Source organism: Alosa pseudoharengus, unplaced genomic scaffold (assembly GCF_046254945.1).
Source record: "Alosa pseudoharengus isolate Yale_2024_CS ecotype anadromous, Long Island Sound unplaced genomic scaffold, YU_APseudo_1.1 YU_APseudo_1.1_scf_20, whole genome shotgun sequence".
Lineage (NCBI taxonomy): Eukaryota > Metazoa > Chordata > Actinopteri > Clupeiformes > Clupeidae > Alosa > Alosa pseudoharengus.
In genome coordinates, this window is record NW_027468664.1 from 20,975,107 (window position 1) to 20,988,277 (window position 13,171).

General features: G+C 41.9%; 1 protein-coding gene across 1 annotated transcript; it reads left to right on the top strand.

Moving 5' to 3' along the window:
- Positions 1-9,280: 9,280 nt before the first annotated feature.
- On the top strand, positions 9,281-12,212 carry LOC143136243 (uncharacterized). Its single transcript, XM_076296838.1, has 5 exons — positions 9,281-9,456; positions 9,988-10,308; positions 10,990-11,256; positions 11,359-11,508; positions 11,854-12,212. Exons 2-5 carry the CDS (start codon positions 10,005-10,007, stop codon positions 12,021-12,023), a joined length of 891 nt encoding a protein of 296 aa, XP_076152953.1. The 5' UTR covers positions 9,281-9,456; positions 9,988-10,004; the 3' UTR covers positions 12,024-12,212.
- The last annotated feature ends 959 nt before the right edge of the window (positions 12,213-13,171 follow it).

The following is a 13,171-nucleotide window of genomic DNA, read 5'->3' on the forward strand; positions in this document are numbered from 1 at the left end:
ATGCTGATTTCCTTTTCCAGCAGGACTCGGTACCTGCCCAAAACTGCTAGTAACTGTTTGCTTACCATGGTATTACTGTGCTTGATTGGCAAGACCGCTTGTCTGACCTGAACCCCATGAGAATCTGGGGTATTGTCAAGAGGAAAATGAGAGACACCAGACCCAACAATACAGACAACCCTAAGCAACCTGAGCTTCAGCAGTGCCACAGGCTGACTGCATCCATACCATGCCTGATTCAGCAATTTGTGCAAAAAGAGCCCAATCAAGTATTGAATGTATAAATGAACTATTTTAGATTAGTCAGATGAGTTCATTTATTTTCAAAAGGCCGACATTTCAGTGTTATAACTCTGTTCTAATATTTTGAGATACTGATTTTTGGTTTTCAAGTAAGCCATAATCATCAAGATTAAAACTAATTAAAATTAGCTTGAAATGTTTCCCTTTATATCTAATGAATCTAGAATATAGCGGGGAAAATAAGTATTGAACACGTCAACATTTTTTTGTCAGTAAGTATACTTCCAATGAGGCTATTTGCATGACATTTTCACCAGACATTAGTATTAACTCTAAACATTAAAGGTATAGTTATGTGTAATAAAGTGGAATGACACAGGAAAAAAGTTTTGAACATGTCTGCTGAAATGTCTTAAATACTTTGTGGAAAAGCCTTTATTCGTAATGACAGCTTCAAAGCATTTCCTGTATGACGAAACTAATCAGTCACAGTATTCTGGTGTGAGTTTGGCCCATTCTTTTAAACAGATAGTCCTTTAATATTGAAGATTCCAGGGGTCCCTCTTGTGAATCCTGATCTTTAGTTAACTTCCAAAACTGTTCAATTGGATAGAAGTCAGGGCCTTGATTTACTTTCTCTGAAACCAATTGAGTTTCCTTTGCAAAATGGTTTGGATCATTGTCCTACTGGATGGTCTAGCCATGTCTGATCTTCATCATCCTAGTGGATGTAAAGATTCTCCCGGAACAAAATCACTCCATTTATCATTCCTTCAACTGTATGAAGTCTGCTAGTACCATGAGATGAAAAACAGCCCACACCATGATGCCACCACCTCCTGTTGGTAGGGTATTTTTAGGGTGATGCACAGTGCCATTTCTCCTCCAAATATGGTGTGTAGTATGACATCCGAAAAGTTAAAATTTTGCTCTTGCCTAACCAGAATACATTCTCTCAGTATTTCATAGGGTTGTCCAAATGTTGTGTAGCAAACTTTCAATGAGCTTTGACATGTTTTTCTTCAGCAATAGAGTCATGCGGGATGAGCGTGCATAGAGGCCATGGCGGTGGAGTGCATTACCTATGATAGTGCGGCAGATTAGTGAAACAATCGTTCACTTTGTGATACAAGCATCAAACTTGGCACAAATATTCTTTGGGACCCACTTTATCCAAAAAGCACATTAGCCACGCAAAAAATCCAATATGGCCGCCATTATACTTGGTTTTTGACTTGGATTGGATAATCACATTTTGATGATCTTGTGATATCTAAATATAGGTAAAAGGGTCTGGACTTTCCAATTCTACGATAAAATGTCAAAGAATGTGTTAAATTGTGAAGATAGACACAACTAGATGTACCGCAGAGCGGTACAAAATATGACCGCCGCCCAGTCCAGCACATTTTTTCCACAAAAATAAATCACGCTGAAAGGCCTATATGATTCTAACTGTCTCACTAAATTGCATTATCCACACTCAATTCTCACTGGTATCTGCTAGACAACAAGTACCAAAACATGATTAGTTCATAGATTTCACATGTAAAATGAATTTTATACAACCCCACCCCCATCTTGCCTGTTTATAATTCTGAGAAATTCTTGAATTGTGTGCATGTGTGCGTGTACACGTTTATGTTTATGTGTGTGGGTGTGTGTGTGTGTGTGCTTGTGTGTTTGCCTGCGTATGTGTGTTTGTGCATGTGCATGCATGCGTACATATGTCTACTGTGTGAGTGTCAGTGCTCGAATTACGTGGGAGCCAGAGGGAGCCGAGCTCCCATAGAGTGAGGACTGGCTCCCATGAAAGCAACAAGTCAAAAATCTGAGGGGGTCTCTCATATCTGAAGGTGTCTGGCATTGCAATTTAATCTTAAACAACCGCTCATTATCCATCCCTGTGCGATCTCTTACCATTAAAGACGTTAAATTAAAATATAGGCTACTACGGGACGTAGACCTACCCTACGCTCTTGAACGCAGCATGACACTTCACCACCACACCACTAGACTATATGAGCAAACCGTATACGATCGTTTTGACAGCACTCGCAAATCTGAAGAAGTCACCCTGCCTTGATGCGAGTGTTTTGTCTATTTACATAAGCGTTCATTGGGCTAGCCTATATGGTTTGATATGTGCTGAAAAGTCCTATTTGCTGTTGAACTTGCGGTTCACCTCTTCTATGTTGATTGACAAAGCCATAAATTATGGCCCATAATGCAGCCTACAATGATTGTGTTGTCTGATGATCAGTATCCTCTGCCATTCAGAGCTCCAGAAAGTTCCCAGACATTTTAAAACACCTGTTAGCAATCTCTGATGTCGGAATATTCAATGGCTACCCGACAACATCTCAGTGCAAACTCCAAAATTGTTCGTCTATTAATTTGCCACGGTTCAACAATACTAGAACATAGTTTGGCTACAATGGCTTATAATTTCTGCCAGTTAGTGCTTTTTCCCTGTGTATAAGTTATACTACATGCATTATTGTGTTTGACACTGAGAGGATAGCCTATCTGAGACGGTGGTCTGGTTCAAATGAGTCACATTGTGAAATTGAGAATGGCACAGACTAAATCGTTTAGTCTATTTCTTTGTATTGTGAAATTGAAATGAAATATGGACTATTACAATCAATAATATGTTGAAATTAATTAAAAGCAATCAATTTCTATGAAAAATCTATGTCTGTTGTGTGCGTGTGTCAAGGTAAAGCCTAGGCCTACCGTGCGCATATATTGTACGCCTAGGCTATTTCATCGTCTTGTTAGGCTATGCACGGGGTGTGCCAACTTTTTATGAGATAGAGAGACCCCCTTAAAGACAAAAAGATAATTCGAGCCCTGGTGAGTATGTGTCATACGTATGATTACTGTGTGTGTGTGTGTATCTGTTTATGCACATGTGTGCACATGGAATGGGTTAAGATGACCCCTGGAGGCAAACATACGTAAAAAATTGGTCATCCTAGGCCCTACGGTTCTCAAGATATTCACAGAAAACTGTGTCTGCCCTACCCTCCTTTCGGGGGGTCCAGCGAGAAAACTGTCTCCGGCCACCTACAGCCCAGTTGGTGTATAGTAACATAAATTAATTTATTGTATGGCCCCCCATGAACGGAATTCCACGAAACTTGGCGTGCATTCAGAGGGTGTCATAATGATCTTACACTTCCAATTTTGTGCAGTTTTGTTAGGTCACAGATACCTGCGATTACAACACCTCATTTTTACTTTTTTGTGTTTAACTAGGTGGCGCTATACATGAAATGAGTGGTTATGGAATGGTTTGACATGGCCCCTTGAGATCAACATACAAAAAAATGGTCCTCCTAAACCCTACGGTTCTCGAGATATTCACAGAAAACTGTGTCTGCCCTACCCTCCTTTCGGGGGGTCCAGTCCAGCGGGGGGGCTACAGATCAAAACGAAAAACGATGGTTCCATGCTATCCATGTGGGGTTACATGCCCACCAAGTTTCGTGTACCCCGGTCTTACAGTGTCCCAGGAATCCTTGACGGAAATTTGGACATGCGAAAAAAAGAAAAAAATCTGACTAAACCTATATGATGCTGCGCGGCGGTCATAATTAAAGCAACACCAAAGAACTTTCCCTCTGTCGCACGCAAGCTATTTGTTTATCCATCACCGGCTTTACAAATAACAATGTCCACAGACAAGGTAGAATATGTTGCATGATTTATGAAAGTACGATGTATTGTGACATCAAACGCAAGTGAAATTTGTAGTTTCTTATGTCTCATTCCATCGAACTACAGATCCGCTACCCGATCTGGCAAACTTACATAGTGCGGTTATAGCCGATAGAGGGCTGCGAAGCGAATGCAGAAGTGCCGTTCACCCTGTTACAAGTTCATGAACCACTGAAACGATTTTGGAAACATTATTTTAAGGTACAAAAAACTCTTTTGTGTTGCTTTAATAGGAAAAATATCACATTTTAGTACTCATTTTAGCATGATTAAATTGTTTTTTGTTAATAAAAACATAGGTTACTTCAGCAGGGGCCGGGGGGGCTAAGTAAGTGCATGTTCTTTTTTCAGTTTAATATATATATATATATATATATATATAATCATTTCAATACAATAGTGCAGATTGACAGGAAATTAGCAGGAAAGAGAGACAGGGCTGGACTGGGAAATGATCACTAGTTTAAACTGAACTTCAGCAGGGGCAGGGGGACTAAGTAACAAAGACTATGTGTGGGAAAGAGAGACAGGGCCCCAGTAACGTCTAGTGACGCCTCTGCTCTGTAGCTAGCCATATCAGAATGTCTGCATTACAAATTTATTTATTTATTGCATTTGCAGGCACACAACGGAGTACACTCAAGACTAATGCGGTAGCATTTACATCTTCCCAGACATTCAATCTTGACACATTTAGTCAATTGTTGACAGCTCTTGCCAAATGTCACCTTCTTTCCTCCAACTCCAGTTGGCAGGACTCTCCATATTCATTTGATATACTTGCCTGACCCCAGATACAGGCAGCTTGATAGGTTGCACACTTCACATACTTAGCAAGAGATGCCCTTGTTGGTGGAATGGCATCATAGGACCTCTGCTTCCGTGCAAACAGATCAAGTCTTGTTTCAACAACTCCATCAGCAGTGCTGTTCTTGTTGTACATTGCTATGACAAACTTCAAGTGTGCTGAGATCCACATCATCCGTTACTGGTGGGTATTGACTGAGCTTCTCAAAGACATTAGACACTTCAGGGCATACTTCTCAGGATTGCCAGGCACTCCATTTGCCTCTACCACGAAAGGCTAACAAAACATCACAACCAGGGAGGGCATGGACAAAAAGCATGCCAAGCATGACTTACTATGACCAAATTCAATCCACAGCTCCTCTAAGCCTGCATCCCGTAGAGTCCCAAAAACACTGACAAGACAAACGCCTCAAGAGTGCTGCTGGCATGTGAGCTAGTAGCCTGGGCTTTTAGCTCAATTGTCAGCACGCTCTACTCCCAATCCAAGGTGCTGCTGTTTGCGGGTTTGAGTCCGGGCATGTGCAGGGCTGAATCGCACAGGTTCAACAAAACGCAGGTTACACGCAACTGCATGAAGGGCATGCAGAAAGATTCTAGTGTCAGCCTCTTCATGGTTGCAAGGACTTCCAGGCTGTCAGGTTTATGCAAAGAACATTTTCTTCTTTGGTCACAATCACCACAATGTCTGGACACCAAATAACAATTAGGTAAGCTAGAAACCCAAAAAGTTCAGTCTTGTTGTCATTGTTTCGCAGGAAGCTTTTCCAGTTAGGTGGTACTTTGATTTTGTCAGACACTCTACGTCTGCCGCCCTTGCCTCATTTTTATTGTGTTTCAATAAAATATGATGTCTGTCCTACCATACTTTGATAGGCATGTATCTTTTGAATAACCTCTTAAACAGCATATTCTTCAAATGTCACTGATGCCTTTGGAGACAATGAGTAAACAAGAGAAGACTCATTCTTTGTCTAGAGGAGAAATGAGAGTTTCCAGAATGTTGACAAGCTTCGAAAGACTTGTTTTCATGCTTAAAGAATTTGCTTCTGACTGTACCTGAGTCTGACTCTTGGCGAAGCAAGCTTAATCACCCAAGCCATTGAAAAAGTCTTTGAAAGAAACCTTACCTTTCTCAAGATGAGGGCCAACAAGCTCAGCGGCACTAGGGTGTGCAATGGCTTTTGACTCTAGCGTAAGAAGATCTCTGGACTCCTCCAGGGTTGCCCAGGTCCTTCATCACACCAAACAACTTCTGGACCTTGTCTGTGAAGGATTTCCGAGACTGGTTAGTCTGTTCATGGTGTCGGATATCTTCACTAGCTACTTTGGCCTGAGATGCAGACTCATACTGAGAAACTGTTGTGTCCTGTTAATAACAGCTAGTGAAGACAGAGGGCGCCGGAGTGCACAGTGAGGATACAGGTCATTGGTATGTGCATAGTTGGGATGAAGAAGAATAAAGTTGGAAGTAGTGTGTTACATGTCTCTCGGTTCTTACAAGGATACAAGGAAGTTTATTGTCACATGCATATAGTTACTGGAAGTAAGAAATGCAGTGAAATTATGTCTGGTGTCAGCCTATTTGTGCATTTATGGGGGGGGGGGGGGAAAGTGCAGTAGAAGAGGGGTTTAGTAGATTAAGTGGCAAGGGCTGCATAAGAAAGGTGGAGGAGGATTGGGATTGGGGAGGGGCACCAACAAGGAGCACCCAAGAGCAACAGGGGCAAGGAAAAACTCCCTTACCAAGGAAGAAACCTTGGGCAGATCCACGGCTCAAGGGGCTAACCCAACTGCCAGGGGTCTTGGTGTGTGTGTTGGGGGGATGACAGGGGAGATGGGATAGTGTGATGTGTATGTGGGGAGAGGGCAGTGTGCAATATGTGTGTTGGAGAAGCTTCCTCATGAGACAATGTGCTGTGTATTGGGGGGGGGGGGGCAGTAAGGCTAGGCAATCAAGGACATGGGTAGATAGATGGAGGAGAAATCAAAAATAATAAATAAAAAGTTCTATGGAGATATGCAAAAGTTGGAGAAAGTCAGATATGTGTGTGTGTGTGTGTGTGTGTATGTATGTGTGTTTTGACGTGTGATGAAATAAGAAAATAAATAAAAGGTCTGTAGCATAGGGAGAGGGATGTAAAAGTGCTAAAAGTCATGTAGGTGGGTGTGTGTGTGTGTGGGGGGGGGGGGGTCATGAGTGCTGAGGAGTGAATGTGTGCAAAGTCAGTATAGTGTGAGTTCAGAGTTCGGATGGCCTGGGGATAAAAACTTCTCCTGAGTCCCTCAGTTCTGGCTTTGTGACTACATAGGTGTCTTCTTGATTTCAGCGGTAGGAATAATCCATTGTTAGGATGAGAAGAATCCTTCAGAATCTTTTGGGCTCTTAGGAGTACTCTTCTGGAATAGATATCTTGTAGAGCAGGGAGTTGAGTTCTTATAGTACGTTCAGCAGAGCGCACTACTCTCTGCAGAGTACTACAATCTCTAACTGTGGAGTTCCCATACCAGGTGATGATGCTACCAGTTAGAACACTCTCAACCGCGTGTAGTGTAGTGTAGAAGGCCTTCATGATGGATGCAGAAACTTTGAATTTCCTTAGCTGACGAAGGAAGTAGAGTCGTTGTCTGGACTTCTTCAGAACATATTGAGTGTTAACAGTCCATGTTAAGTCTTCAGTAATGTGGACACCAAGGTATTTAAAACTTGTGACTCTCTCTACAGGTTGCCCGCTGATCATTAGTGGGGTGCAACTGTAGTTCTGCTGCTTCCTTCTGTAATCCACTACCATTTCCTTGGTTTTATTGATATTCAGTGTCAAGCTGTTAGATTGACACCACTGTGCCACCTCATCAACCTGATCCAAGTAGAGCTGTTCATTGTTGTTACTAATCAGGCCCAAGATCACTGTGTCATCTGCAAGCTTGATGATGGAGGTACAGTATGACTACTGTTGGCTTTGCAGTCATGTGTGTAGATGTTGTACAGCAGTGGACTCAAAACACAGCCTTGGGGAGCACCAGTGCTGATGGTTAATGAGTCAGATGTCAGACCCCCCACTCTAACCACTTGTGAACGGTTGGTGAGGAAGTCATCTTTACAGTTGGGATGATGGAATCAGTTAGCATATTGATGTAACTCAATGATACTTCCGTAAGTAGGTTAGGTTGGGATGTCTGCTATACATGGCTGACATTACTGTTAAAATGCACTTACAGTATAGTGAGTATTGGCAAAACCTGTTATCATTTTTATGTTGAGGCAGTGGGGGAATTGTCGGCAGCTGCTGAAAGTAACTAATAAAGTAACTTGTAGTCTAACTTAGTTAGACTTACTTTTTAAAGGAGTAATCAGTAATCAGATTACTTTTTCAAGGTAACTGTGCAACACTGATCTTCAGTATCACAATATTTAGAAACAAGAAAATGTACTGGATATATTGTGTGCAAGATTTTAAAGTGCACTTCTTTGACTTTATTACTTATGCAGTACTTAAAGGGAGTTAACCAGGACTTATGCCAGTTAATGGGTCCAATTATTGCACTCCAGAAGAACTTTCCCCTAGGAGAGATTTCTTTCCTGAAGCACAACAGAAATAAAGGAGTGGTTTGCTAGTATAATCATGTTGGTTGCCATGAAAACTGACAGCTTTATTTCAATAGTTGCTATGTTGGTTGCTAGGTGGTGATGAAGAACAGTACTGTAATTATTGAGTGTTGTTGATATAGGCACATTTTGTCCTCGGAACATAATCTTTAGAGCAGTTTTGGAGGAAGACTGCAGGCAACAGGTGGATACATAACTGGCATGCGTATCTATTTCGGCAAGGTAAAAGCAATGACAGAAATGCAGAGGCAGTGTTGCAAGGAGTGTATGAAACATGTTAAATATGCAAAGTAACACTGATTCTGTGCAAACACTGCCCCCCCCCCCCCCCCCCCCCCCACATACAAAGAGACACTTTGTAAAACATAGTGAAATAGCATTTAGCTGCTCAACTTTCCTGTGCAGAGGTATCACTAACTATTAGTAGCACTAACTATAAAGAATAAAGATATCGTATTTTTTTACTTGCATAAAGCACTGTCCTGTGGGTTATACACAATATTTTTACACAAAATGAAATTACTGTAGAAGAATGTAAAAAATAGATTGAGAAGGGGGTAAAAAGTGCAGTGTTTAAGTGTGGCAAGTCCATGTAATGTATTTAGAGTGTTTTATGTATTCAGGGTGTGGATGGCTTGAAGGGAAGGAACTCCTCCTCAGTCTCTCTGTTTTTCTCTGTAGAAACGCCTACCTGACCTAAAGGTCTCTGCACGGCCATGAGGAATAACACTGTGGAAACTGAAGACTGTACAGCATGGGATAGAAGCGCGTCTACATCCCCTATTTAAATTTAGATTTTTTTCCATAAGGGGGCAGCAGAGTACTAATATGTTGTCCAGAGCCGCACTGGGACGTAGGCCTAGCATATCACGGGAGAAGTGTGAGCCAATCGAAATGCGTATTATTTTCACAACAGGAAAAACCCAGCAGATTGACCAAAAGGGGACTTTGGCACAATCAGAATGGCGGAGGACATCCATGCATTGACTTAAAATTAGTTCAAAATGTTTGGGAATATACCCATCATCAAAGCTACAATAGATCTGTGTAACTCGAGCTCGCAGATTATTCAGGTTTGTAGGCTTACTTCCGCGTTTGTTTCTTGTGTTTGTGTCTAACCAACCAACCAACCAACGACGGTGGTGTGCTGTTCTGTGCTGCTGCTGTTGCTGCTTGTAGGCTACTGATATGCTAAAATTAGATTACCTTGCAGCTATAGCCGAGTTTGGGAATGTTATATATGCCTTTCATGTGCCATAGGAAACATATTAAAGAGTTGGTAGCACATTAAATGTTTGGTCATTCTAAGTGCTGATTATAGGATACAACTGTAGCCTATTTTTCTTGTGATACACGAGTTACCGAGTTGTGACGTTGAAGGGGCGTGGCACCGTGTCATCCATGTTGTCTGATAACTAGATAGATACCTCGAGGGGTAAACAAATTTTTTTTTTTTTTTTTTTTTTATGTTATCTTTGTTAGACTAACTTTATTAAACTAAACTTTCACTGAATGTATGTCCCTAATGCCATTTTCACCTATAATATTTAAATCCTTCAAAAGGACTATGTTCCAAATGGACACCCTACTTTGTTTGTCAACAGTGTCTGACTCATTGAATATGGAAAGGGGGCCAGCAGATGGTGGACAAACAAAGGCTGGGTCCAGGGACTCCCTCTCTGCCCCCGACCCAAACCAGGAAGCAGAGCTGAGTAGCATGGCCATGGTGTGGTCCATCCAAGAGGCGGTGGAGCGGCAGACCCTGCAGATTGGCGTTTCGGCTTGCGGTGCCACAGCAGTGGTGGACGTCCTGCAGGCTCTGGGCATCACCGTGGCAGCTGAGGTGGTGGACGGCTGCGTTAGGACACGCCTGCGGCGGAATGAATCCCCTCTGCCAGACTACCTGCACTCACGGAGTGAAGCAGGTATGTGAAGGCACGTGACACACACATACACACACACACACACACATACACACACACACATACACCTGCATCTGCTTGAAAATTACATGGACACATGTAAACAAGTCTTTCGTTTATACATGGATTGACACAAAGCCCAAGTACTGAAGTTAAAGCGTAACTCTTGCCAAAATGCTACCTAGGGTCTTTTTGTGAATGTACCCGAGTCAACTTTAGTTTAAAAGCATAATTAGGACAGAAGCACCAATTTTAAGATTGACCGTATTTTCATCTATGATCGCATCAAAATCGCTATTTTTATAACACTAAGAAGGCTCGACACAACATGGAACTTTGCTCGAAGTATCACTAGGGTCTCTACACATGAACTCAAGCATTAAGAACATTGTTTGTGTACATAGAGTTTACTAAAAAGAAGGGTTTTGAACAACTCACTTGTTTTTTTCCACTCACCGGCATCTTGTCAAGAAGTGAGTTGTTCATGTTGTGTCGAACCTTCTTACTATAGTGTTTTAAAAATAGAGATTTTGATGTGATCATAGTAGTGCCCCTAGCAATCCCATTCAAAAGACCATTTGACCCGAAAACGACAATACCTTCCGTCATAATTTTGCTTTTAAACAAAGATTTGACTCGGGTACATTCACAAAAAGATGTATGTGTGTTTGTATTCTGTCTCAGGTGCCACCCACCAGCAGCTGATAGCTGGCGCAGAGCAGGCCAGTGATGGCAGGGTGCTGGGCCGATTCTTCTCCCTGCACCCCCAGCGCAAACTGAGACTGGCGCCCTGGCTGGCCAGTTGGATCCGCAGGGGCGCTGTGCCCGTGGCCACCATGAACATGCAGCGGGCAGTGCCCGCTGGAGAGGAGATACCCGATGCCTGGCACCACCAGCTGATATTCGGGGTGGGACCCAATGCTGTGTTTATGACCAATCCTCTAGATGTCGGTCAGTATGGGAAAGCATTGTTGAACACATGGTCAGTGCCACATTTTTGGCCTTTTGTATTTGACTGTGTCTGTGTATATCTGCATGTGAATCCATTTTCAGTAAGTGAGGGGGAGGTGCATGAGCGTCTCTGCAGTGAGTCAGTCCTCCTGATTCGCAGAGAAGATGTGCTGCAGAGATTGACAAGTGATATCCCTCTGTCAGCAATCTCAGATCACCCTGACCCACGGTGGAAAGGTCTCGATGTGGAAGGTGGGTTTATGTACGTGTGTGTGTGTGTTTGGGGGGTTGTTGTGGTGGCTCTCACTCATTTGACATCTCAACCAACATGAGACTGTTGTTCCAAATGCATTCTCTACCAATATGTAATCTGCAGTATTTTCGTCATTAAAACATCCGAAGCTAGGATGGGACACACAATGAAGGATATCTGAATCTTAGTGTCAGACTCTAGCATGTCTTTTGAGGCAATTGGGGGGAAATTGGGATCAAATAATCAAAGTGTCAGTCACTGGCGACAATCACTGCATCTCCAAAGGTGTAGGGTAGATATTTATAGATAGATCACATCTCACTCTTTCCTTATTGTTTTCACAGGTCAGGTGAAGCAGATGGTCACTGAGGAAGATCTGAGTGATGAAGAACACTCTAAAAGGACACATATTGTGATCCCTGCTGCTTACAAGTCTGGCATCACACTATTCGCCCTCAGAGACTCTGAAGTCGGGTGCAGTCTGCTCCAGGCCCCTGATCTCCCTATGCAATGATCGGACAATCTTGCTCTTCATTAAATGTGGCACAGTGATGACTTTACCTTTGTGACATTTACTATCTGTGACATTTCAATTTTTTGCCAGTGATGGATGTGAAGAGGTCAGTGGGGCTTGCTAAATGTGCCGTACATATACAATGTTTGACATGCCATTAAAGAGAATGTTATTAATAACTTATATTTACATCATGCAGTGGGGGCATTCTGTGTCAAATCAGACCAAATCCAGGAAAATGGTTGCTGAACCGTCTCAGATTTTGCTCCAAGTTTATCTACCCAATATTTTGTTAAATGTCAATGTTTTCACCCTCAGACAAGTCTTATTTGAGGCCATGTTTGGGCATTCATATCTTGAAAAGTATTATTCCTAGCCTGCCCAACCTTGGTAGGGTGGAAGACAGACATGTTCTCGGTATGATTGGAAAGTTTAAAGTTAAATGTTTGTACTTCATGCCCATTAGTTTTATAGAAGGCTCTCAACATGGCATCAATCATTATTTCGTCTGCAAATACAATACTTTATTAATGTTGAGCCAATATTTGAGGTCTCGGTAACAAATGTACATGAAGATATTAAAGATAAAACAAGGTATGATGTGTATAGGACTAAAATGGTATGTGGGGTAGCTAGTAGGAACACAAAAATTAACATGGGAATAGCTCAGTATAGTCATTTTGTGTATAACATCTCAATTGTTTACCATGTTTCATTCATACATAAATACACTTACTTGGTTACATTGTATACCTATGGGTTTTCATGCTTGGCCCTGAGACACACAAGGATTTTGACTATTCATTTATCTATGGTACAACGCTGGCACTTTAGTACACTGCCTATACACTGAGCTACCTTCACATACATTTTCAAGTGCCTAGCTACCCCAAATAGCATTTTAATCCTGTAAAAAATACTGAAAAACACAACCTCCCCTTGTTTAATCCTTAAAATCTTTAAGCCTATTATATGTGGAGAGTTCAACTATTGGTACAACATTAATAAACTAGTATATAAAGGGGAAAAAATGATTGATACTAAATGCATACAAAACAAGTTTATACCACCCTTAATGAAAATCAATGAGAATGGCGTACAAACTTTAAATGTTTCAGTCATACTGAGAACATGTTGTGTGTCTTCCA